This window comes from Eurosta solidaginis, chromosome 4 (assembly GCF_040869045.1).
Source record: "Eurosta solidaginis isolate ZX-2024a chromosome 4, ASM4086904v1, whole genome shotgun sequence".
In the NCBI taxonomy this organism is placed as follows: Eukaryota; Metazoa; Arthropoda; class Insecta; order Diptera; family Tephritidae; genus Eurosta; species Eurosta solidaginis.
Window position 1 is genome coordinate 35,561,962 of NC_090322.1, and position 26,807 is coordinate 35,588,768.

At 40.9% G+C, this 26,807-nt stretch overlaps 1 protein-coding gene across 4 annotated transcripts in view; it reads left to right on the forward strand.

Annotated features, from left to right (window-relative positions):
* The window catches only part of LOC137249607 (uncharacterized), a 127,784-nt gene extending 113,201 nt beyond the window's left edge, over positions 1-14,583 (forward strand). Inside the window, exons 2-4 of one of the 4 annotated variants that reach the window (XR_010952453.1) lie at positions 13,843-14,015; positions 14,068-14,239; positions 14,344-14,583. Coding sequence is in view for 1 of the 4 variants with exons in the window: in XM_067781254.1 (XP_067637355.1) it covers positions 12,350-13,462 (1,113 nt within the window). In the remaining 3 variants the exon portion in view is untranslated. Of the gene's footprint in view, positions 1-7,006; positions 7,065-7,091; positions 14,016-14,067 lie in introns of those variants that run through there. The other 3 variants (XR_010952454.1, XR_010952452.1, XM_067781254.1) reach the window with 3 other exon arrangements.
* The last annotated feature ends 12,224 nt before the right edge of the window (positions 14,584-26,807 follow it).

Sequence of the window (26,807 nt, forward strand, 5' to 3'; positions counted from 1 at the left end):
AAAATATATTGATTTAATTGGCCTTACGGAAAGCTGGTACAGATCCAACGTTAATGTTGATTCTTATTATATAAATAAATATGTACTGCTGAGGAATGACAGAAAAGATAACATTCGTGGTGGTGGTGTTGCAATTTACTGCAAAGATGTTTTAAATCAAAAAGTGGTTTATCGTTCACAGCATGCAAACGAGGTTGAATGTATTTTTGTTGACATATGCGATGCCAGTACAAAGTGTTTTGTGGCATGTGTTTATAACCCAAAAGGTCTAACGATTTTCACAAAATAACAGAGTTTTCTTTAAATTATGACCACGTCATTATTTGTGGAGATTTTAACGTAGATCTGCTTAACTGTGATTCCCGTAGTAAAAGTATTATTAATAATTTTCAGGCGTGTGACTTAAAAATTATAAATAAATTTGCAACCCGTTTTGCTCCTAATAGTAAGCCTAGTTTGCTAGATTTAATGTGTGTTAACAATATAAATTATATCAATCATACTGACCAGCTTCCGATGGATGGTATCTCTGACCATGGAATGCTCTTCTTGTGCTATGATTTGAAATTTAATACAGCAGAGCCCGAATCTGTAATAACCTACAGAAATTTCAAAGGTGTTAATATGGAGCTTCTTAATGAAGAAGCCTCTTGTCTTGATTGGAGTGGTTGCTTGTCCATTTCAAATTTGGACGAGAAGGTAAAATATTTTAATAACCTGATTTGGTACCTTTTTGATAGATTTGTTCCGCTAAAATCTTTTAAAATCCAGGGCCATAAAAAGCCCTGATTCACACCGGAGGTTTTAAAACACATAAAAAAACGTGAGGGGGCTTACAGGGAATGGAAGGGATATCGCGATGATAAGCACTGGGAAGATTACCGCCTTCTGAGAAATCAAGTTACCCTTTTCATTTGGAATGCTAAAGTAGCATTCCTGAATATTAAATTTGAAACAAATTTGCCAACGAGAATGCTCTGGAAAAATCTTCGATCTTTTGGAGTCTGTAAAAAGCATAACATTGAGTGCAGCCACGACCCAAATGTTATGAACTCGTATTTCATGTGTGGTAATACAAACAATATTGAAAAATATAATGATGTGAATAAGAATGATATCGATGACAGAATCGCTGTAACCTGTGTAGACAGAAGACTGGATATAAGTGCCTTTGATTTTTCAGTGGTCACCGAAAGCGATGTGCTGGATGCTATTTTTGCTATAAAGTCTAATGCCGCGGGAATTTGACGGTATTAGCATACGATTAATAAAACTTATTCCACCTTACGCCACCGCTTCGCTAACACATATCTTTAATTTCTCAATTATGTCCAGTAGGTTTCCTAGTCAATGGAAAATTGCAAATATTATTCCGGTTCCTAAAACGAGGTCTCCGTGTTCTTACAAAGAATTTAGACCAATAAGTTTGTTACCTGCCTTATCTATGGTGTTTGAGAAACTATTAGCATGCAAATAACTCACCATATATATAATAATAATTTGCTATCCGAAGTCCAGTCGGGATTTAGAAGGGGGCAAATTTGTGCAACATCCATGCTTAAGATTCTTGAAGATATACGTCCGGCCTTTGACAATAATGAAATTACCGTGCTCGTGCTTTGGGATTTCTCAATAGCTTTTGACATGGTTGATTTTGAAGTACTAATTCACAAACTTGAAACTAGTTTTAACTTCAGCCCATATGCCATAAAGTTAATGCAAAGCTACCTCTGTAACCGGTTTCAATAAGTAAAATGTGCTGATAAAGTCTCAAATTTAAATTCCATAAAATCTGGTGTTCCGCAAGGATCTATCCTAGGTCCAATACTCTTTACGCTTTTTATTAATGACATAGTCGCCTGTTGTCGCAATGCCTCCATTCATCTTTATGCCGATGATACTCAAATATACATGTCTCGTCTAATTGGTCTTTCCGAAGACCTATTTTTCAGGCTGAATGAAGAATCAACACGCATAGGAGAGTGGGCTCAATTAAATAAACTATCTCTTAATTCAACTAAATCAAAGGCAATAGCAATATCGATCGCATGCGCCTAAACTTATGCGAAAATTTATTAAACAAAATGTGTAAACAATATTTTGCTAAACTTGTAATTTTTACCATTTTCTTGCACTTATCGCACAAATAACATAAATAACACATAAAAACATAACATAAATTACAACGCCAATTGGTATGAACCACCAAATATCAGACAAAATATTACTACGATCATCAGCCTCATCCAAATTCTGTAACACACATACATACAAGGCAACGGAGAGATACTCATAAACACATGTTATCATCAGCCGAAGTAGTACTCACATATACACACGCATATGGCTATGCGAGAGATTATAAACTACAAATATACATGTACGTAGATGGCTGGTAAACAAGCATGAAGTTCACGAAATTACTAGACCTTAGAAGAAATAATCGAATGAAGCAACGGAGAGTATAAAAGCCGCAACAAGCTGAGTAGTCAGTAATCAGTTTTGATTTAAACACGCAATTGCTTGTGGAGTATAATTGTGAAGTAGTACTATTGAAGTAATCTAAATAAAGACCAGTTTGCAATACTAAATAGTAGAGTGTTTTATTCAACAGTTTAGCGATTCGAACGTTAGCAGAAGGTTTCAAATAAGCGGAATTTCCCTCAACTCGTTACAATACAATGTACAAATGCCACTGTGGAGTATACAAATATAGCAACTTTGTAGATAGTAGATTGGATTCTCCGGTGACATTCTCTTTGTTGCACTCACATATATACCGAAAAATATGCAGACACGCAACAAACTTCTCAATTGTTGTTCCATTTTGACAGCTGAAAGTTTGATGGTCCTCTGAAGTATGAAATGAGAAAAACAAATTTATTAGCTTGTGGCATGTTTGGCTGTGATAATAATTAACTGTAACATTATTCATATCTAGCGATAAGGAAATTAAAGTAATTTTCAACTGAGTGCGGATAATCTCTCACTGTCATTTCTCAACAAATGCCGAGACTTATACTAGACTAATATGAACACTGAATCGCTCTTCCCTTTTGCCACATCCATTCATGAAGTTGATCACCAACATCGTCTACAATAAGATGTGCTTTTCGACTCGGTTATCGGATGTTTTCTCCGCCTATCGCAGAGATTTGTACATAGTAGATTTAGTATGCATGAAGCTGCACTGATAAGGTCCAATCAGTTTGCTGACTTTAGGGTTCGTTAAGCAGAGTGATTCCACGGTAGTTAGCGCGATCTGCGAAGTCGCTTTTCGAGGACCAACCACCTTTGGACTGCAAGATAGAGACATATGATAGTGTTTGAACAGCTCGAGGGCGTTTTAATTCCTTAGACGGGATATTGCCATTTTTACTTCGCCATAGTCGTTTGGCGGAACATATATTCCGTTCTCAGCGATTTTAATATTGGGTTAGTCATTTTTCTCGCTATCTAACAAAGAGGAAAAGTACTCCCTTTAGCAAGCTCCTAGCACTCACCGATCGAATGCACCACGTGCTGCTACGCCCATATGCATGACCCATGACTGGGCATCATACCAGTTGTTTTTAAGGGGAAATCTATGGTCTGACAGGTCGAATATTACTCTTGTCGAAAAGGAATTCGAGCCGATGGGGTAATCATAATCCGACTGTTTCGGTGCAGCTTCTCGAGAGCATACTTCTCTTGCATCACTGCGTGTAATTTCTACGCTGCACAGATACGTACGCAAATCTTCGCTATTTCAAGGTAATGATGAGGTGTTCCGATTCGGCGACAGCCAGGTAGCTTTATATCCGTTTATGTTGAAACCTGATACTGCAGGTGACTTTACTGCCGGCCGCAGCGAAGTAAATCAGCCTTTGCCCGTTGGGATATATCTTAATTTTCTCACTGTAGGGCAAACAAAGCGTTGAAGTCGCAAAACATGATTTCAATACCCTGCCGGCTGCAGTCATTGTATGTATTTTCTTGTTTACCGTAGAAAAAGTATTCGCCTTTATGCGTACCGCGGCAAAACACTCGTTCAAAACCAATGCGACGTTTCTTTGCAACCAAAAACCCACAAATTGTCTCTCAATTGTGTTTTTGTACATATGGCGTTTCAGCAGACTTCGGATGGTTCTTCTTGTAGCGATAAGAAGACTACCGTTTTTGTGGAATTTTCAGCGTGCAGGGTATGCCCACTATAGAAGGTCCTAATATCGACTTGTACCATTGTCCTGTGATAACCAGTAACGAGAGGGAGAGCCATTTATAAAGATGGAAACTTAGAGTATGAATAAGAATGACCATCCGATTGAAACAAAATGAGAATATCGCGGCTCTGAAAATAATAACGCAGCGGTAAATGATGAGTGGAGACTTACTAAAATGGCATGCTTCAACTTTCATCGCAATATAGAATTATCTAGATCTAAAATTATTTAATTTAAATTGAAATGTGTATGATAATTAGATAAGGCTTGCAGAATTCTACAACACTGTCATAAACTAAATCCATTTCTTACCACAAAAACATGGTACAAATAATACGCTTTTGGCTCAGCTGTGCATATTCTTTGGTATTTATAACAAGTCTTGCGTGGGCGAGTACTCCGTCGAGCTTCAATCAACTTTCATACGAAGCCAAACTAAACAATGCTTGTTTCCTAGTGAGCGCGAACGCACCAACAATCTTCAACGTTTCTATATTTGTCTGTTAGCAATAGCCGTTTGCTATCTCTATTTGCATGGCTTATAGTGGCGTCACAGCTTACCAACACTTCTACTCACCTATGTAGCGACAATCAAAATCTTTAGCTTTCAAGTGCTTACAACCTTATTAATACTCATGGAGGCTACAAACAGACGCAAGCAGCATGCTCAATTCCTCCTAGTACTCGAAGAGATCGAAGTCGCTTTGAAATTGCGTCTACGTTTGGACGTGCGAAAATGCGAGCTTATAAAGACTTTAAACTACCTTATCATTTACTTTGTAACGCTTTCGCTGCTGGGACTCGCGCTTTTCATAATCACATCAATGTGGTTGAATTATATTGGTTTCTTTTGGAGTAGTCTTTGGGCCATCGTAACAATACGTTTACGCGTTATTCAATTGTGTTTGTATGTGCGTACATTGGAACACTATTTGGAGTGGCTGTGCGCAATATTGCCTCAAATTGTAGCCTATCATTTGGCGCCACAGCAGCAGCTATTGGATATTGATTACGGGCAATTGGGTTCGGTGGCGTATTTGCTGTGCATCAAAGAGATCTATGCGCTCATTAGTAAGGCATTCCATTTGCTCAATTACTTTTGTGGTTGGTCACTCTTTGGCATCTTTATCTTTTATATACTTGATATAATCTGTAATATAACTTAACAAGGGGGCAGACACACTTACTTGTAAGAATGTGCTGACACCACACTTCAACAAACACAAGCAAAGCCAACGATCCGATATCATATTGTCTAAGCAGACAAAATGCAATCCATGGGAACTGCAGCGTAAACGATATGATATGCGGACAAAATGCAAGCCGTGTGATTCGCCACACAAGCGAAAAATATTATTTTGGCCAACCGTGGGAAGTGCAGTGTCAGCAATTATGAAATCACTTAGATTAATGTAGAAGCTTAGAGCTTAGGTTAAGTGAATGATAGAGTCAGTCTGTTTTTGACATTGAACGTAAATAAATGGTAAATATTGTTAAGCGGAAAAACCTATTTTTATTTGGATCTTTTCAGGTTGCAATGGGGCTGCGGGGCGGCCCCCAACTTTAACTTTTTGGAGCCCTAGTCGTTGGGCTCCTTAACTGGCGCCCGAGCAGGGACCCACTGGCAAGTGGGTCCTTCAAAAAGGACCTCCTTAAATGTGAAGTCCATAGTGATTAGTGACAAAGTGATAGTGATAGTGGAGTGCTAAGAAAAAAAAAAATAATAGAAATTTTACCGATAAAGGAATAAAAAAATATAGAGAGGCAAGACCTCAGCTTAGATAATTTAAGGCTTGTACAGCCAATAACGAAAATACCAAAACCGAGATTCACCTTCGAGGGGACCCTCCGGTTATAACGATAGCTTAACTCTGCGATTCCCTTCGGGACCCTCCAGGGTATAAAAGCTCCTCTCCCCAGGAGAGGTAAAACGAATAATAAAAAAAACAAGTGAATAACAAAAAGTTGAGTGAAAAGTGATGCTACACGCAGTAAGTTACTACGTCCAATCCTAAAAGCCCTCAGAGGGCTATACAGGAATAATATTAAAAGAAGCGAGCCTGTGACCCCTAAGATCCTCTGGCGCGCGAATAAAATTCAACACGAAAATTGAAACATTTTATAAGTGAATTATCCTACGGCCCCACTATTGCTATTCCAAGTGCACGTATAATCACACAGGCTGGGTGAGTCCGTATACCTATACTTCTAGGACGGACCTCACCATACCAAAGGCCGAAAAATGGTTAACGACTCCTGTGACCGTGTCATGTACACAAAATTTTTTTTTTTGCAATATGCAACTTGCCGCTCCCTTCAGGATACGGCAAAAATTTCCTTCTGAAAAAGTTAACCCGAGCGTACACATAAGAACACACTTGGGCCGGCTTTAAAAGTTAACCCGAGCGTACACATAAGAACACACTTGGGCCGGCTTATCCTTTTGTGAAGTTTCCAGGGTACACATCAGCGCACACTGGAAACGGTCACTCGTTACTTGCGATACTTTCAGCGTACCCATAAGAACACGCTAAAGATTCGCAATATGTCCAGGGCGTTGTGGAGCAACTGTGCCTTAGTAGGTTGCCTTCAATCTGATTGTCGACGACTAAAAAGGAGTGACACAGCCTCCCCTGACCAAAACCATAATTAGTTAAAGACTAATGTACTGTGAAACGCCAACTTGGTACATGTCGCCGTTGCCATAAGAACACGGTAAAATTTTCACAAATGTAACTAAAGTCCTCTTTTTCTTTGCAGGAAACTGTCAAAGTGTAAGGACAACCTTAAAACTAAAACAAAAAAAAAAAAATAAATCGTCTGTGCTATAAGGACTATCCCGTCAGGTGATCGCGAACGCCAGTAAGTAACACAAAAAAAAAAATAATAAAAAACAATTTTTAAAGAGCCACCGTGTGCCAAATTAAAATTTAAAAATATATTTTTTAATCTCAAACTAAAATTTTTTTTTATCTGAAATGGACGCTTTAGCCACGAAAGTTAATGAACTTAATGGGGGCATTAATGCTCTGCTCGAGCAGATTAGGCGGCTTGAGACACGCCTTGGGGGTATAGAAAGCAACGGTGTTGCTCTAAACTCTAGGCTAGGGGAAATTGAATGCAATAACGCGAGTTTAGAACAAAATCTTGCCAGAATCGATGAGCGATTGGGAAGAGTAGAACAGGGTGGCGTAAGAACGCAGCCACAGGGGGTATTGGCAGCGGTGCGAACACCACTGTCGGAGCAAGACCTAAAGGATATTGGCAGACTCCCCGACTGCGTGAAGGAGCTGCAAGTTTTTGAAGGCAGCCCTTCTCAATACATCTCTTGGGTTCACAGCGTTGAAGGAATTTTGTCGGACTACGATATCGTCAAGGAAAGGCCCCTGTATCGTGCCATCCTGCAACATATTAGGCAGAAAATCCGTGGCTTTGCCGATGCAGCACTGGTAGCGTATAATGTTTTCGATAGCGATTGGGTAGAAATAAAAAGGGTATTATCACTGCATTACGCAGACAAAAGGGACATTAGGACTTTAGAGCACCAACTGAATCAGCTAGCTCAGAGAGGTTCAAAATTAGATGATTTCTACGCAACGGTCAATCATCAGTTGTCTCTAATAGTGAACAAAATCAAGTGCGATGACTATAGCCAGGAAACCGTGTCGGTCCTTGTGGAAACGTACCGTAACAGGGCACTCGATGTTTTCATACGGGGCCTCAGTCCAGAATTGTCACGTATGCTTATAGTGCAGAAGCCAAAAACACTGCCAGAAGCGTACACGGCCTGCCTTGACATCCAGAACCTAACGTTAAGGAACACAATAGTCCATGCAAACACTCCAAATAGAGTAGTTGTCCCCACCAATACCGTGTCACAGGTTACTCAGAGACCACCGTTACCTCCTCGATCACGGTCTACATACAACTGGACGAATCGGAACAATACTCAAGGGAATGGCCGGTCATCCTACAACAGATACCAAGGCAATCAAGGGACGAACACCGCACCTCCTGCTAGACCCGCAGCCCCAAGACCTGCGGAAAGAATGGATGTCGACGACAGTGTTCAAACCAGACAGGTGAACTACATGAACCGACCGACGAATTACAACGCCTTCAAAAGGGGACCTGCATCATCGATCGAAAAGTTACCCATATCCTGCAAACATGAGGGAAGAGGTAGAAAAACAAATTACTGAGTTGCTTGAAGAAGGAATTATACGACCATCCAAAAGCCCGTACAATTCTCCTATTTGGGTAGTTCCGAAAAAACCCAAACCCTCTGGTGAAAAGCAGTATAGAATGGTAGTGGACTTCAAACGTCTGAATGCAGTCAGCGTGCCAGACGCCTATCCTATCCCAGATATTAATGCAACGCTGGCCAGTTTCGGGAACGCAAAATATTTCACAACTATAGATCTGACCTCAGGCTTTCACCAAATCACAATGAAAGAAACAGATATACCCAAAACAGCGTTCTCAACAATGAATGGAAAGTACGAATTTCTGAGATTACCTTTTGGGTTAAAAAACGCTCCGGCTATATTCCAGCGAATGATTGATGACGTTCTTAAAGAGTATATAGGGAGGATATGCTACGTGTATGTCGACGACATTATTGTCTTTGGAAAAAGTACCGACGAACATTTAGTAAATTTAGAGATAGTGTTTAAACGGCTTGCGGATGCTAATTTGAGAGTGAATTTGGAAAAAACTAAGTTTATGAGAACGGAAGTAGAATTTCTGGGATATGTAATAACATCCGACGGGATGAAGGCAGATCCTTCAAAGGTCCAAGCTATAGAGAACCTCTCACCCCCAGAAACGCTTAAGGAACTAAAAAGCTTTTTGGGAATGACGTCGTATTACCGAAAGTTCATTCGAGATTACGCTAAGGTTGCTAAACCCTTGACCAATCTCACACGCGGTGAGAATTCGCAGGTCAAGGCAAACCAATCTAGAAGAGTGCGTATCAAAATGAATTCCGAGGCCCTTCAGGCCTTCGATACTCTAAAAAAACTACTCGTTTCCTCAGATATTCTCGCATTTCCAGATTTCGAAAAACCGTTCAACCTTACCACCGACGCCTCAAACTATGCCATTGGTGGGGTGCTATCCCAAGGAGAAACAGGGAAAGATCGACCCATCGCCTACATCTCAAGATCTTTAAGCAGAACAGAGGAAAACTATGCCACAAACGAGAAGGAAATGTTGGCTATAGTTTGGGCTCTAGACAACTTGAGATCCTACCTCTATGGGGCGAAAGAAGTTAGAATTTTCACTGACCACCAGCCTCTCACTTTTGCGTTAGGAAGTCGAAACTATAACGCCAAGTTGAAGCGGTGGAAGGCTAGAATAGAAGAGTATAACCACGAATTGATTTACACTCCTGGTAAATCGAATGTCGTGGCGGATGCTCTCTCCAGAATTCCATGCCAGGCAAACCATTTGACAGCACCATCGGAACCCAACGATGCACCAACAGAAGCTAGAAGTGACGAGGGGACAGCTCACAGTGCTGAACAGGATTCTTCGGACCTTATTCCACACGTTGAAGCCCCTTTGAACGTTTTCCGAAACCAAATAATTTTTACGGAGGGGAATGCAATGACTTGTGTTGAAAACCCACATCCAGGATTCACTCGTCATTATGTGAGACTAGATGTAATTGAAAAGTCCAGCTTAACCGAAGCCTTGAAGGAACGCCTAAACCCGGCACTCATAAATGGAATAAAGATTCCAGAAAGTTACTTACAACTCCTACAAGAAGTATATATAGAAAATTTCCTTTTATACAAAATTAGGATAACTCAGAGGGTGGTCGAGGATGTGGCCAACGAGGATAGGATTTGCGGTATAATAGAGACAGAACATAGGAGGGCCCATAGAAACTCAAAAGAAAATAGGGAACAAATCTTGGAAAAGTATTATTTTCCCAAAATGGCTAGTAGGATAAAAAATTTCACTTCTAACTGTGAAACCTGCCTTGCTAACAAGTATGATAGGCATCCGGCAGTACCACCGATAAAAGAGACCCCAGTGCCGAAATATCCATGCGAAATAGTGCATGTGGACATTTTTGAAATTCAAGGGGAGAAATTTTTATCTTGCATAGACAAATTTTCAAAATTTGCCAAGCTTTTTCACATTAAAAATAAAGCATCCGTCACTCTCCGCGCTAAGCTAGCCAAAGTAATACACTATTTCACAACTCCTAAAATGATAGTCACCGACAATGAGAGGGGATTTATGACTCCATTGGTATGTAACTACATAAGAGGTTTGGGAATCGAACTATATCAGACTCCAATTCAAAGAAGTGAAGTAAACGGCCAGATCGAAAAATTCCACTCTACCATTATTGAGATTTATCGGTGCCTCCGGAAAGAAATTAATAACGCTAGACCAAAGGAATTGGTGTATATTGCTGTCGATCGTTACAACACAACAATACACTCTGTAACAAAGAGGAAGCCTAGCGACATATTTTTCAACAGAACCGAAAGAATTAACTACCAAGGCCTAACCAACTTCAAAAGTAGGGTCCACAAGGAGATCAGGGAACAAATCAAGAGAAACCAGGAGTTAAGAAATCTCCGATTGAATAAAAAAAGGAAACGAGCTAAGGAATTTAGGCCAGGAGATGAGATTTACGTCAGGGATAAACAGATAAAATCAAAACAAAAGGCACTTTACAAAAAAGAAACGGTTGGTAAAGACAATACAGTGTCATTGCTCACAGACACTGGCAAAAGGATTCATAAAGCGCAGATAAAAAATACGCCAACATAAAAAAAAAAAAAGATAAAAAGGTCACCACGGGAAGTCAACAACAAAAAGATGTCCCAATAAGGGCCCAAAGATTTGAAATTCTATAGCACAGACGACACGAAAAAGGCGTCAATTTCAAGATCAAAGATCTTTTCTATAACAAACCACATAAGCGATTAAAGAGGCAACATAAAATATTGCAAAAAACAAAAGAAAAAAAAAAAACAAAAAATACAAAAAAAACAGAGGAAAAGATTTTTCGTTTAAAAAATTTTTAATGAAGCAATATCTGCCCACAAAAATATTAATTACACGCTTAATAAAAGAGGCAAAATAAAAAATAAATTTTTTTCTTAAGAAGAAATCTGCCCACAACAAAAAACTAATTATGCGCTTACTAAAAAGGCAAATTAGACAAATAGAAAAAATAGAAAAAATTAAAAAAAAAAAAAAACATAAAAAACTTTAAAGAAGGGGGTAAAGAGGAAACATTTCAATAATTCTTAGAAATATTATCCTCTTTCCTCAGCTTCTTTACCACGAGTTTTTGTAAGGCGGCAGGATCCAAGGGTAGTAGCCTTTAACGCTACCTTTCAAACAAAAGTAAAGAATTACAAACTACCTCCCTTTCATATCCATGCTCTCGGATCCTGTGGACCTTCCAAGTACCACGATGGGTAGCCGAGGACGGTGGTAGGATATAGGAATACATTTAAACGCAACAAAAAACACATAAATAAAATAATAAAATTCAAAAAAGCACACAAAAAATTTAATTTTTTTTAACTCTTCCCTTAGTGTGGAAAGATTTTTTTTATTATACAATAGAATGTTCTTTAAATAATAATAATAAAAGGAAAAAATACAAAAGAAAACAAGATTTACATTATGTAACCATTTATTATTAGTTCACCGTCCCAGGGATAAATAATAAAAGTGCCTAAAAACAAAAAATGGTCAATACTAATCTTACCAACACTAATGAGTTTTTTTTCTCTCCATAATGGAACACAGTTTATTTTTAATATCTGGCGTGTACGGCCTCAACATCTACAATTATGGCTCCCCACTAGTAACTATTGAGCACGGGCGTGGTTGGATCCTGAACGGACACTTCAGTTTAGTCCATGTGGTCGACCTAAACTACTTCAACACGGCTTTGGTCAAATTGATGGAGTCAACAGAGCACGATATTACAAGCAGGGCTGTGCGGACTGTGCTACAATTTCCACCTAAATCAAACTAAGCTGCGTCTCGACGAACTACAAATAAGCAAATCACGAAGGGTACGTTCCATTGACTGGATTGGTTCAGCATGGAAGTGGATAGCTGGGTCTCCAGATGCAGCGGATTGGGACTATATTCTTCGAAGCATGAATGACGTGATAATAAACAACAATCACCAGTACCGGGTCAACGAAAAACTATTCAACGGTACCCGCGAGGCAATCGAGAAAGCAAACGAAGCGATGCTCCACATTAACGCTATAAGCAAAAACATTAGCGAGGAGAATATCGAACTACTTGACCTAAGCAAAGTCCTTATCTTGAAGGAACAGGTGTCAGAAGTCGTCCAAGCGTGCCAAATAGCGAAATCTGGCGTAATCAACACAAATCTTCTTGATCAAGACGAGATTGGAAGGCTCATAATGGAGGAAGATTCCCTACCATATCAGAACACCATTGAAGCCATAGAGTACGGTTCGGCCTCCGTGTATTCAAACGGTAGCACACTTTTGTACGTACTCTCAATGCCAAAGGTAAAACCAGATGGCTACCGACTCCTAATAACACGGGCCGCTGTTATAAAAGGACAACACGTTGACCTCAGCTATAAAAAAATGCTAATAAACGAAGTTGAAACGTTCGGGGTGACCGAGGATTGCCCTTCGATCAGCAACACAACAATTTGCTCTCCCAAATCCCTGACTAAACTACGGGAAAACGGGTGCCTAGCTAGGCTAGTTAAAGGTGGCGATGCCAAATGCCGCTTTGAACCAGACAACACCAAAACCGTCGAGATGATCACAGACTCAACAATATTTGTTACAAACTTTGAAGGCCTATTACAAGGGAAGAACTACTCCACAACCCTAAATGGAACGTACGTCATTATTTTGAACAACGAAACAGTCACGGTGGGAAATCAAACATTCACCAGCAGATCAGTACGCACAGCGCAGGCCCTGCCACCGCCCTTGGTAAACATCACGAGCGAAGGACTAAAATTGAACCTTAACTACATTCACGGCCTGAGCATGGAAAATATTAATCAGCTTAAACAACTTGGCAACAATTTTCACTTTTCGCTAATTTTTGACGCACTTGCCTTGGCCGTTCTAGCAGCCGTATGCTACATTATCTGGAGAAAACTCACTACTACAATCAACTTTCCTAGACTAAATCAGACCACAGATCAGGACCAGCCAAGCCATGCAAAGGATACTTCTGAAAAAGGAGCTCATCTGCGGGACGCAGATGTTTAAAGGGGGGGTACTTAACAAGGGGGCAGACACACTTACTTGTAAGAATGTGCTGACACCACACTTCAACAAACACAAGCAAAGCCAACGATCCGATATGATATTGTGTAAGCAGACAAAATGCAATCCATGGGAACTGCAGCGTAAGCGATATGATATGCGGACAAAATGCAAGCCGTGTGATTCGCCACACAAGCGAAAAATATTATTTTGGCCAACCGTGGGAAGTGCAGTGTCAGCAATTATGAAATCACTTAGATTAATGTAGAAGCTTAGAGCTTAGGTTAAGTGAATGATAGAGTCAGTCTGTTTTTGACATTGAACGTAAATAAATGGTAAATATTGTTAAGCGGAAAAACCTATTTTTATTTGGATCTTTTCAGGTTGCAATGGGGCTGCGGGGCGGCCCCCAACTTTAACTTTTTGGAGCCCTAGTCCTTGGGCTCCTTAACTTATATATTGGATACTATTGAGTTTGGATGGCTACCCAAATCGACAATATTATTATATAGCCGGACCCTTGGTGATGTTGCCGATTTTGTTGTGCAAGGAGTTGGTAAGCTCTTTAGCTTTGATTCTAATGCTTTCGTAAAATAATTTACTTTTAGGATATCACAGTACAGCATCTTGTGAGCAGCATTAAAGTGCTGAGTTCTACTAAATCTATGGCGCAATATCGCCTTGTATTACAACAATTTTCAGCACAACTAAAGATGCAACAAAATGTTTTAACAGCGCAAAATTTTTTTGTTTTAGAAATGCCGCTATTGTTGACAATAAGTAAGCCAGACCGTCAGTCTGCTGAGACTTAGCATCCGTCATAAGCATTGTTTGCGTTGGCAGTAAACCTTTTCGATAATAGAAATATTTTATTATCATTCCAGATTTTCACAATGACCGCTACAAATTTGGTAATACTTGATAAATTTTTAAAATTGGAGCTGCAGTTGTATGATTTTAACAAAGTTCCCTGAGTGTTTTTAGTATGTGTAAATCATGAAACAAAATAAAAGAGTAGTTTAGCGAATTCTGGGGAATTCCGATTATTTATACACCTTCTGCGAACATTCGAATCGCTAAACTGTTGAATAAATCACTCTAATATTCAATATTGCTAAATTGTCTTTATTTGGACTATGTAGCTAATACCAAAAGTAGGTTAGGTAGAGCCACGAGGGCTTGTCGAAAAACCGTGCGCGCAGAAATCTGAGTCTTCTCGTTTGCAGTCCTGAAAATCGGCAGAGAAACTGTTGAACCGACTCCCCTTCCTCCTCATCCTGGCAGCTTCTGCAGAGGGAGCTTGTTGATATACGCCGCCGTCGGAGCATTGGTGCAATAGCGGAATGAAATGTGATAACATCCATAAGTACTCTCACTGTAGATTTGTTTAGTTTTCCTTTACTATGTGTTAAATTTGGTGCTAACCAATAAGGACAAAAGGGAACGGGGATTTCACCTGCTTTGGACTAAAAGGGTCGATCCAAGGAATGAAATAAAAGAAGGCGAGATGTGTGATATTGGCACAAGTTCAATATTTAATTCAATTGAGTTCGTATATTAATGTTAACACGTAAAACCTCTTATGTTTTAAATTAGAATTCAGTGTGAGAGTTTCAACTTTACGTTGATTTTAGTTTTAACTTAAGCGTATTTGAAAGTTATTTAAATGAACAAGTTAAAATGAAATTATGTAACTCTGAACAGTGATTTTAATTGAACGCACTACAACTATCGGTGGCACAAACACTGCGACGATCGGAATGCTTTCGTGCTGATACAGTTTACCTGTGTTGATTGATGAAAGTTGTAGACACAAAGGAGAGCGAATTCAGGAGCGCGCAGCGCTTTTATAGCCTTTCCAACACTGTTGGAAGTTCGAAATAAAACAGGGATGCTTCGCTATGGGACGACACGCAGGGATGCGTGATGGGCTTTGGGATCGCAGGGTTGCGTTTCCTTTAAGTGACGTAAGTCACTTAAACATGGCGCCCCTGTTGCACTGGTGCAAGGGATGCTCTCAGTTTCTCGAGTGCGCGAATGGCCACATCGAGTTGCTTGTGCTGTTCTTTGAGTCGCTTCACCTGTTTTCGGGTTCCTCTGCTTTCGGGTTCTCTTTCTCCGAACTCTCGTTTGTGTAATAGGGTATGGTGTAGTTCATTACATACCTTGCAAGTTTCTGGACTTGAGCATTGTCTTGTGTTGTCGTGCGAGCGAGCCAAACAATTTGGGCAGTGTTTGAACTGTCGCACTATCTCCTTACGCTCGTTGACCGTCATTGCCCGGAACTCCTTACAAAACCGAAGAGGATGGTATCTGAGGCAGACCGTACATTTGTGAATGGCTGGATCTCGGGTGCCTTCGGTTGGTGGCCACAACCTGTAAATGTATAAATAAATAAGAAATTCTTTGCAAGCTTAATACTAATATATGTGATTGTGATCATTAAATGTCCGGTATAGAGTTGGCCTGTGGGGTATCAGATGCAACAGGAAGTGGACAGAGCTTAACAATCGGTCGTGTGAAAGTTCCATTTTGTGTCTTGACATCCGCCACTCGCACACGATTATCCGATCCATGATACACCTTCTCTACACGTCCTAATCTCCATTCGTTGGGGGGTGTTAGCTCGTTTTTAATGACGACGAAGTCGCCAATGGAAAGGTTTGGTTGAGGTAGCTTCCATTTGTATCTCTGATGTAGCTCTTTGAGATACTCTTCTTTCCAGCGCAGGCTGAACTGTTGATGTAAGACTTTGAGTTTTTCCCATCTATTCTGAAGGGATAGATTGTCGAATCGGGGTTCTGGTATACCTAGGAGCGGCCCTCCACGCAAAAAATGTCCCGGAGTTAATGCTAGTAATTCCTGGGGGTTATCGGACATGGGAGAGAGAGGTCGGGAGTTCAGGACTGCTTCGATTCGAGCAAGCAGAGTGGCTAATTCTTCAAAGGTAAGGGTATGACTTCCAACTGTCCGTTTGAAATGATGTTTAAAACTCTTTACGGCTGCCTCCCACAGGCCACCCATGTGGGGAGCATTAGGTGGCAAGAAATGCCATTCAAATCCATGTAGGCTATACTTTGCACGTATGTCATCGGAGGTGTCTTTCAAAAATTTACGGAAATCTTGTTGAAAGGCGCGATTTGCGCCAACAAAGTTCTTTCCATTGTCTGAGAAGACTTGCTGTGGGAGACCTCGTCTACCAACGAAACGAGCGAATGCTGCCTGAAATGCTGTGGTTGACAAGTCTGAACAGGGCTCAAGGTGAATAGCTTTGGTCGAGAAGCAGATGAAAACGCAAACATATCCTTTAAGTAGTGGGGACTTCCGGAGCGTTGAAGATTTAATATCCAGCGGGCCTGCAAAATCTAAGCCTGTGTAGGTGAATGGTAGGGAGAAAGTAGCACGCTCAGGTGGTAGAGCTGCCATAATTTGGGAACGGGTGTTTTGTTTAAAAATGGTGCAGGTTTTGCAGCAACGTATACAGTTTCTTACTTTCGATTTCAATCTAGGAATGTAGTACTCTTGCCTTGTTATTCGAACCATCAGTTGGTGTTCAGCGTGCATGAGGAGGTTATGTAGGAAGTTAAGAAAAAGATAGCATAATCTCGACGATTCCGGAATTATGACTGGGTATCTCTCGTTGTATGGTAGGTCAGCGTTGGCCAAGCGGCCGTCCACACGAAGAAGTCCATTTTCGTCTAGTAGGGGGTTTAACGTTAAAAGAGAGCTCTTTTTAGAAATTGGTTGCCTGTGGGTTAATTGAGAAAATTCTTTTGGGTAATGTCTTTCTTGTGCAAGTTTAATAAGGCGTGTTTTGACCCAGTGGATTTCCTTTTGTGTGATAACGACGGACTCGTAACGGGTAGGAGCAGTGGACTGTATTGGTTTGAATCGGTGGACAAATCTGAACATGTACGCTATCACACGTAAGGCTTTGGACCATGAAGAAAAGCGATCTAATATGTCAGGCTGGTTGTCTAAAATGTGAAGAGCTTCCACTTTACGTTCCTCGTGAGGGGGGACATTTTGGCGAAGTGATAATGGCCAATGGTCGGGGGGTTTTAGTAACCACTCTGGTCCGTGCCACCAAAGTGTTCTTAGTATTAGGTCCTGTGGCCTGCAACCTCGAGTTCCTAGATCTGCAGGGTTATGGTTAGTGGCTACGTGTCTCCATTTGACATTTCCTATATTTTTTATGATTTCTGATGTGCGGTTTGCTACATACACCTTCCAAGTACATGGTGGTTTTTCCAGCCACGAGAGGACGATTGAAGAATCTGACCACAGGAAAATGGCTGCAGGTTTGAGGGATAGTTGGCTGATAACATTCTTGATGCATTTAGATAATAAGACGGCACCACACAATTCCAACCGCGGAAGGCTTACTGTTTGGAGTGGCGCCACCTTTGTTTTTGAAAACAGTAGATGTGATGAAACTGTCGCATTTGATTGGGATCGTATGTACACTGATGCACAATAGGCCTTTTCTGAGGCGTCGCAAAACCCGTGTATTTGAATAATTCGATTGGGGGAAAATTCCGTCCATCTGGGAATTTGAATTTGTTCAATGCTAGGTAAATCTGTTAGAAATTGGTGCCACCTTTGAAGCGATAAAGGCTTGACACACTCGTCCCATTCAGTACCCTCTAGCCATATCTGTTGTAATAATATTTTTGCCTGGATGAGGATAGGCGCTAGCCATCCTGCGGGGTCAAATAGTTTCGAGACTGACGATAAAATTTGTCTTTTTGTGGCACTGGAAGTGGGTTCCAGAGATTCTATCGAATATGAGAACGAATCGGCCAATGCGTTCCATTGGATGCCAAGCGTTTTGGTAGAACTTGAGCAATCGAACTTTAAAAAATCGGAGTCTAACAGATGTTCGGCGGGAATGTGGTTTAGAAGTTGCGGATGGTTTGCCGTTATTTTCCTAAGTGGGAACCCGGCTGAAAGCAAACATTGAGTAAGTTCGGTTTGAGCTTTTAAGCATGATGAGATATCGTGGCCTCCCGATAATACGTCGTCGACATACGTTTCTTTCTTCAAAATCTTTCCAGCTAAAGGGTGGGAATCTTTTGTATCGTTTGCCAATTGATGCAACGTGCGAATGGCCAAATACGGCGCGCAATTGACGCCGAATGTCACAGTCTTCAGAGCGAAGTCCGAGAATTGGCTATCGTTATTTCTACGAAACACAATACGTTGGTAGCGCTGATCATCTTCCTGAAGAAGAATTTGTCGGTACATTTTTTGGATATCCCCATTAAAAACATACTGGTACAAACGCCAATTCAATATGACAAATAGAAGATCTGTTTGTAAGGTTGGACCGATATGAAGTATATCATTGAGTGAAATGCCAGACGCCGTTGATTTAGAAGCATTAAAAACGATGCGAAGTTTTGTGGATTTACTTTCTGGTTTGAGAACCGAGTGATGCGGGAGATAATACGATAGATATGTTCCATTTTTCTGTAGTTCATCAGGAGTGATTTGAATCATATGATCCAGAACTAAGTACTCTTCTAGTACACGATTGTATTCTTCTTTTAGATTGGGATTTTTGCTCAGCGTATGTTCCATTCTGATTGCTTGTCGCAAAGCTTGGGTACGAGAAGGTCCTAAAGTCATATTTGATGGAAATCCGGATTTAAATGGCAACCGGACTACATATCGACCATCGCTGCGCCTAACAGTGGTATCTTGGTAAAATTTTTCGCAAAAGGCATCTTCTTCGGAGGGCACGTGAGCTTCGGGGAGTTCCTCGAGTTCCCAGAAGCGCTTCAGCTGGGAGTTGAGATTTTCATTGGATACTTCCACGGCGTGTGTGTGGACAGTGGTGCAGTGCGTGGATTGGATGGGCCCACTCAAAAACCACCCAAAAATGGTGTTTTGGGCGAGGAGACTTCCTAGTACTTGATGCTTAACTCCTGGAGTAAGGATTTGGGGTATTAGGTCGCTTCCGATCACCATATCGATCGGACCAGGAGTGAAGAGGTGTGGATCGGCGATATCTAGGTCTTTTAGTTCTAGAAGATTGTGTTCTGGTAGGGAGAATGTTGGTAGGAAGCTGGTCAACTTGTGAAGTACTATCGCTTTGGTATTAATTCTGGTGTGACATCTCTTGGAGACGAGGGTAAATTGGCAGACTCTATCGGCGTTTTCTACAATGATTCCTCCCATTCCGGTAACTGAAAAATTCGCGCGATATGTAGGGAGGTTCAAACGTTTTTGGACCTTTTCTGATATGAAGGTTTTCTGCGAGCCTTGGTCAATTAAGGCTCTTAAGATGAAAAGTGTGCCCAAATGCTCGATTTGCACACGGGCGGTGGGAAGTAGCGTCTTCTCGTGATTCGCGGAGAAGTTCGCTTGGATGTAAGAGTCCCTGTTAGCAGATGTGGTCGGTGATTCCTCGTACTGGTCTTCGGTTAGGTTGAAGATCGGGTGCCGAGAGGGATTTGATGATGCGGTAGATTGGATGTGTAACAGGGGTGTTGATTTTGGTTCTGGATTTTTGACGGTTGGCTTGCCACCCGCTCTGGTTATTGAACTAGGATGAAGCATGGAGTGATGTGATTGTCTACAATGCAGACATCGGAACAAACTTTTACAGTGAGTGAGTGTGTGATTATGCGCCAAGCAATTGGTACAATACCCATTTTTCTCAGCGAACTCGATACGGTCAGGGACTGTCAGGCTTCGGAATTCGGGACAGGACCTTAAAGTGTGACTGTTATTGCAAAGTTTGCAGGTGACAGCAAGTTGTTCTTGGGAATGATAAGATTGTATCCTGGGCGGAGTTTTCGCAGGGAGAGAATTGCGAGATTTAGAGGCCTTGTAGTTATTTAATCGTTCCACCACTTCGTAACGACTAGTAAGGAATGTGTCCATTTGGGACCAGTCGGGGAGTTCTTTCCTAGACTTTAGGGACTGTTCCCAGAGAGAAAGGGTTTCTTCAGGGAGTTTTGTGGAGCATAGATAAATTAAGATAGGATCCCATTCGGCGACCGAAACTCCTTGAAATTGTAGGCACGAAAGGCAGTCATTGATTGTACTCTGAATCTGTTGAATACCCTCACTATTTTCTGTCGTGACAGGGGTAATGTTGAAAAGGGTCTTTAACTGGTTGTCGATTAATATTCGTTTATTTTCAAAGCGGGCTCTAAGTGCCTCCCAGGCAAGAGAAAAATTTTCGTCGCAGAGCCTGTACTGTTTAACAATTGTTCCTGCCTTTCCCCTGGTTTTATTTCGTAAATGAAACAGTTTTTGTGCGGGAGTTAGCTTTGGGTGATTAAGATATACCGCTGTGAACATGTCGCGGAAGCTTGGCCATTCTTCATAACTGCCATAAAAAACTTGGGTATCGCATGGAGGAACTTTGATGCAGGGAGTGGAGTTATCTACCAAAGAAGTGGACGGTCTAGTGGTGACGTTGTTGTCGGAACTGCTTCCATGGAAAAGCTTTAATTGATCAAGGATTTGAGATTTGCATATATAGAAGCTGTCAGTACACACTTGGAACTTGTTGGTGGCTTCTTCCTTAAAGTCGGTGGGCACTTCAATCTCATCTGTAAGGCAGACGATCCTATAAGATGTTTGTAACATCTCCCACCGCGTATTTAAGTCCTGGAGTTTAACTTCCAGCAATGTATCGGTATTCTCCTCGGGGTCTTCTTTTTCATAACGGGAACAGAAGTTCATTAAATCATTCGACCGGAATATGAACTCCGCCGATGAGGCGGAACCCGTAGCCATGATTATCGGGAGTAAATACTTTGAAAACTAGAACGGTTATTAAGTTCCGTATTGACGTGTGTAGTTTCGTTTAAGGGATGATGGATGTATAAACATGAAAAGTGATTTCGAAAAGTTATTTTGATAATAGGGTTTTGATTATAGACCCCGAATGAAACTTTAATTTTATCTCCTTGTACAATATTCGGATTGGTGGTTTAGTGAATCGAATCAACTCAAAACGATGGTTCTATGCTAGCATAAGCAGCGAATAAGCCTTTAAATGCCCAGCAGAAATCTTGCCATATATGTATGTATGTTTTATGTATATGTGTATATTTCAATGTATTTCAATTCTATTTATACAAGTGTAGTTATGTATATCTATGTATGAAGGATTGTGAAATATTGTCACCACGGACTAAGCCAATATTATATTAATATGGTGACATGAAAGGTTTCCAAGCATTAGAGTACCGATATTTGTACTATATTCATTCTCTGCCTTGCTTACTTTTACAGTTGACGCGAACAGCGCTGTTTGCTTGAACTATTCACTTTGTTACATATGTCGATTTAAATGCGTGTCTTAGATTTGTATTATGTTATGTATGCGCATACATATGTACGGTGAAGTATGCATAAAATTTGTTTTCATAAATTGCATTAGGTTTTGGTATAACATCCAAAGGCGATATGCGAATATCAAATGTAAACAACTGTAACATGAAGGAATTGCGAAGTAGTTGCTGGCCGACGCAAGCCACAACAAATCTAAGATGACGAGAGGAATACGATAGTATTGTTCACAAGTGAAACAACTATGCGCATTTGAAAATGAACTTCTAATTTCCATACCATTGAAGAAATAAAGAAAGGGACAAGTAGTTGGTAGCCGGCGTAAGTGATAATAACGAGGAATTGAAGAATATGGCATGGAAAACGGTTGTTTTACAGCTTGTCAGTAGAAAACTGAACCACTAGTAGTGTATTTATCTACATGTGTATGTATGAATGTATATGCGTGCATACGTTATACGTTGGAAGAGAACGACTGCTTCCAATTTTTTTCTTTTTCTCACTGCTGACCACTTTTATGGGAATAGCGGATCGTATGCATATATGTACTTGTACATATATATGGCGTTAATTCCGTTAGAGTAACGGTTTGAAAGAAATTTTATGTGGAAAATAACTTACTTGATGCTTTTGAGACTACTCATTTTTTCCGGTGATCGGAATCCGCAAGCCTTTGTTATGTGGCGGTTATAGGTGACTCCACCGCCTGTATGATGTAGGAAATCTGAGGAAGCGGCCAAAGGTGCCTGTACCGCCCGTGCGTTTTTCGTGTTAGGCTCCCTCGTTGGGCAGCGGCAGTTTTCTGTGCTAATTTTATTTTCGCGACACTCCCGACTATAATTTCTACTTTTCGACGCTTTTCACTTTCACTATCTTTTACTCTATTGTATTTAAGTTTTTAGTTCTTTAAGAAGCGTTTTTTTTGTTTTTGTGTTTGTCTTCTTTTTGCACTTACCACTGCCACAGCTGCCGTTCAGTTCAACGATGGAAATTTTATGAAATGCTGTTTCTTGTTTTTCTTGCATGTATCATAAAATGCAAAGCAGTGTTGCCTTGCGCGTTGATTTTCGAAGTTGAACTACTCGCGTTGCCAATATCACTTTTTATTAGGTGCGTTTCGGTGCCGTCAAATTCGGCTTGCAAGGACCATGTTAAATTTGGTGCTAACCAATAAGGACAAAAGGGAACGGGGATTTCACCTGCTTTGGACTAAAAGGGTCGATCCAAGGAATGAAATAAAAGAAGGCGAGATGTGTGATATTGGCACAAGTTCAATATTTAATTCAATTGAGTTCGTATATTAATGTTAACACGTAAAACCTCTTATGTTTTAAATTAGAATTCAGTGTGAGAGTTTCAACTTTACGTTGATTTTAGTTTTAACTTAAGCGTATTTGAAAGTTATTTAAATGAACAAGTTAAAATGAAATTATGTAACTCTGAACAGTGATTTTAATTGAACGCACTACAACTATCGGTGGCACAAACACTGCGACGATCGGAATGCTTTCGTGCTGATACAGTTTACCTGTGTTGATTGATGAAAGTTGTAGACACAAAGGAGAGCGAATTCAGGAGCGCGCAGCGCTTTTATAGCCTTTCCAACACTGTTGGAAGTTCGAAATAAAACAGGGATGCTTCGCTATGGGACGACACGCAGGGATGCGTGATGGGCTTTGGGATCGCAGGGTTGCGTTTCCTTTAAGTGACGTAAGTCACTTAAACACTATGAAAACAAGGACACAAAACCCTTAAGGCCTCGTAAGATTCCCGATTTGCCCACAGCAAGTCCATTGCCCCAATCCGACATTCCTCGATTTTCGCTACGGCCTCGCTTATGGCCATTTCGGAAATTTTCTGACCTCATCTGCAACTTCTTTCCCTTCAATATCGCTGTGCTTCTCGCCTCGCTGTTGACAAAGATCGTAACATTAATGTCTGGCACAGTACTACCCTCGAGCAGTCTGACTGCTATCTCCAACGCATAGACCCCTACTTCGATAACACTGCATGAGTGAGGAAGTCGGTACAATTGATAAACCTGCAGATGGTTTGAGTATGTTCCAGCTCCAGTTTTCTTTTCTCAATTTCGAGTGGTTTGTGTAGGTTTTAATGCTTCTGCTACTGTCTAGGCCTTCTCCCATTCCTCGCTTGAAATGTATCTTATGTTCTGCACTTGCAAGTCAAAAACTACCGTGCTATGGTCAGTATGGGACGCAGGAGCCTAGTAGTTCCCTTGGATTCAGGGTTTGAATGTTACCAAAGGAGAGGTACTATGTCATCCAGTTGGTTAACTCCACGCTGTAACGTCTTTCAACGGATTTACGTTGATGGAGCCGAACTTCGAAGAAGGGTCATGCGTAGTACCAGATTTGACTCTGATAAAGGAGCGCGAAAGCAAATTCATAACACATGAACAAAGGCAGGCACACTTCCAGCGAGCTGGATGTATACAATCTGTGATGGGGGCTTAGAATATACCCGCGGCAGGTATGCCTGTGGTAAGATACTAAAATACCAAATTGATGCAAGAGGTTGCGTAACGCAACCTCATCTACCCGTGGCGAATCCTGTTTCTTTAACAGCCGATGCTTCTCATTGATCTAGGGTGGGAGAACGGGATGGCCTAGAAGGTTTCATGTGGTCATACTAAATTGTTACCGAGATGGCCGGGCTAGTACTTTAATGCTGCTTGTTACCGTAACGTAACGGATATGCATGCGGAAAATGACGATTCGATAACACTCCCCAAGGCCTTCGGGAAGTGTCCTTTTCTGTTTGTTGTTGTATTAACGATAAAAAAAAACCACCAAAAAGTGTCCTGGTCGCTACAACAACAGCATATTTCCCATTACTTACTCACCGCCACTGTGGACGTAAAAGGCTTCCAGCTTGTTGAAAGAACGAACTATGGTGTGAGTGCAAAGAAGTTGAGCTGCTCGGCGGTCGTCAGAAGATTGCAAGACTGGTTCAGGCAGGAATGATAATGGTGATAAAGTCACCGACGTGCAGAGCGGACTTAACTTAGGGTTCCATTACCTTACTTTGATGAAGTGAAAATGACCAAAGACCGATGCTAGATTAGGTTATATGGCAGCTGGCCCGATAAGTATAGCTCACTTGGACAACGCGAAGGTCCGTTGTGATACCACATACACCAAAAATAACGGTGACTTAGATCTAGCTACTTAGAGAATCGTTGGGTAGCAACGATAATGCTCCGAATGATACCGATCTCAACTTTGGATAAATCCTCGGGGGATCCAAGTAAGTCGCGACCGAAGTACTTTCGCCTAGTTCTGGAAAAAGGTGGACAATCAAGCATAAAGTGATTTGGTGATTCCACCTCATCATCCTCCATACAGCTGCAGCAGGATGGATTTTCCAATATATTGAGACGTACTGCATGGATACCCATGGGACAGTGCCCTGTCAAAACCCAAATGACCATTGATAGGTGAGCCTCACTGAACACAATTATTTCAGCAGACCTCCTGTCATCCACTTTCGGCCAGAAATATCTTGCTACCCTGCAAGACGTGGTGTCCGCCCAACGTTTGCTAAGCTGACTCGAGGCCCAGTTATGGAGGAGCAATCCACAGGTGGCCTGCGGAATCCCGAAATCGCTACAGCCATCTTCATCCAGTTCAGTTGTACCGATGCGGGCTAAGAGATCAGATTGACAGTTACCCGGGATATCACTATGGCCCGGGACCCAGATAATCTTATTTGTAAAATAATTCGATGCAATCGCAAGCGAGGTCAGGCACTCCCATACCACCCTCGATCACACTGTAGTTGAGCTCAAGGCCTTGATAGCCGCTTGGCTATCAGAGTAGATGTTAAATTCCCTAACCGTAGTAGCACTGGAACGCATCCCATCCACAGCATCTTTAATCGCAGCAACTTCCGCTTGGAATACACTACAGTGATCAGCCAACTTAAACTTGCGGCTTACATTTAGCTCTTGACAAAAGACTCCCTGACTGAGATCGTAGGTACATGTAGACGTTAGTGGTACTAGGGTAGTAGTATGCTTAAACGATGATTCTGCGAGACACCCATATGTATAAATTCATCATGTTGTTATTGTTGTAGCAGTCCTTCGCCACATCCACTAGGTACGACCACTCACAAGTCGTCATCGATATCCTCTAACGGGAGTCCGAGAAAACTTGCGGTTTCAAGAGCCATTTCATCTTCTCTCGACGCCGTCCATGATTCCGAGCCATAGATCATTACATTATGACTAGAGACTTTAAGAGCGAAATTTTTGTTCGTCAGGAGAAGACTTGAATTAAACAGGGTTACAGTGAAATGATGTCGGTTGGCAGCAATAACTGCGATTGTGTTTGGTACACAGAAACGGGTTGCGTTTCAGTAACAGTCGCTAATTGTTTTCAGCGGGTTAAAGCGATAGAGTCCACCAGGTTCGAGCAGTACTGAAATAAATAATAGTTTAAAAAAACTAAAAAAACACGCTTTTATAGCCAACCGAACTAAAAAATGGAAACAATTTTCAATTAAAAAGAATTTTTATAACAGTAGTAGAAGGTCAAACAATCATTTATATTTAATCACCTCAAAATAAAATTATAATAAAATTTAAGTTATTAACAGAATAATTGAATTCAGATTAAAAAGCGTTGGGTGCATTTGACTACATTTCATATCTTTCTTCTCAGATAGTTGCCAATAGAATGGTTGTAACATTCAATATCAAGCACCCCACGCTTTTTTGTTAATAACTTAAATTTTATTTTCAGGTGATTAACTATAAATGATTGTTTGACCTTCTACTACTGTTATATAAACTCTTGCTAATTGAAAATTATTTTCTATTTCTTAGTTCGGTTAGCTATAAAAGCGTGTTTTTTTAGTTTTTTTAAACTATTATTTATTTTTAATTTTTTAGTTCGAATAATTTTAAAAGTTTTAGTCGAGAGTGATGAAACCTTGAAACGCCAGCGGTCCATGGATGCATCCAACCCCACGGCACCGAAAAGGGCTAAGACGCAGGGAGGCTGGAAGCGGT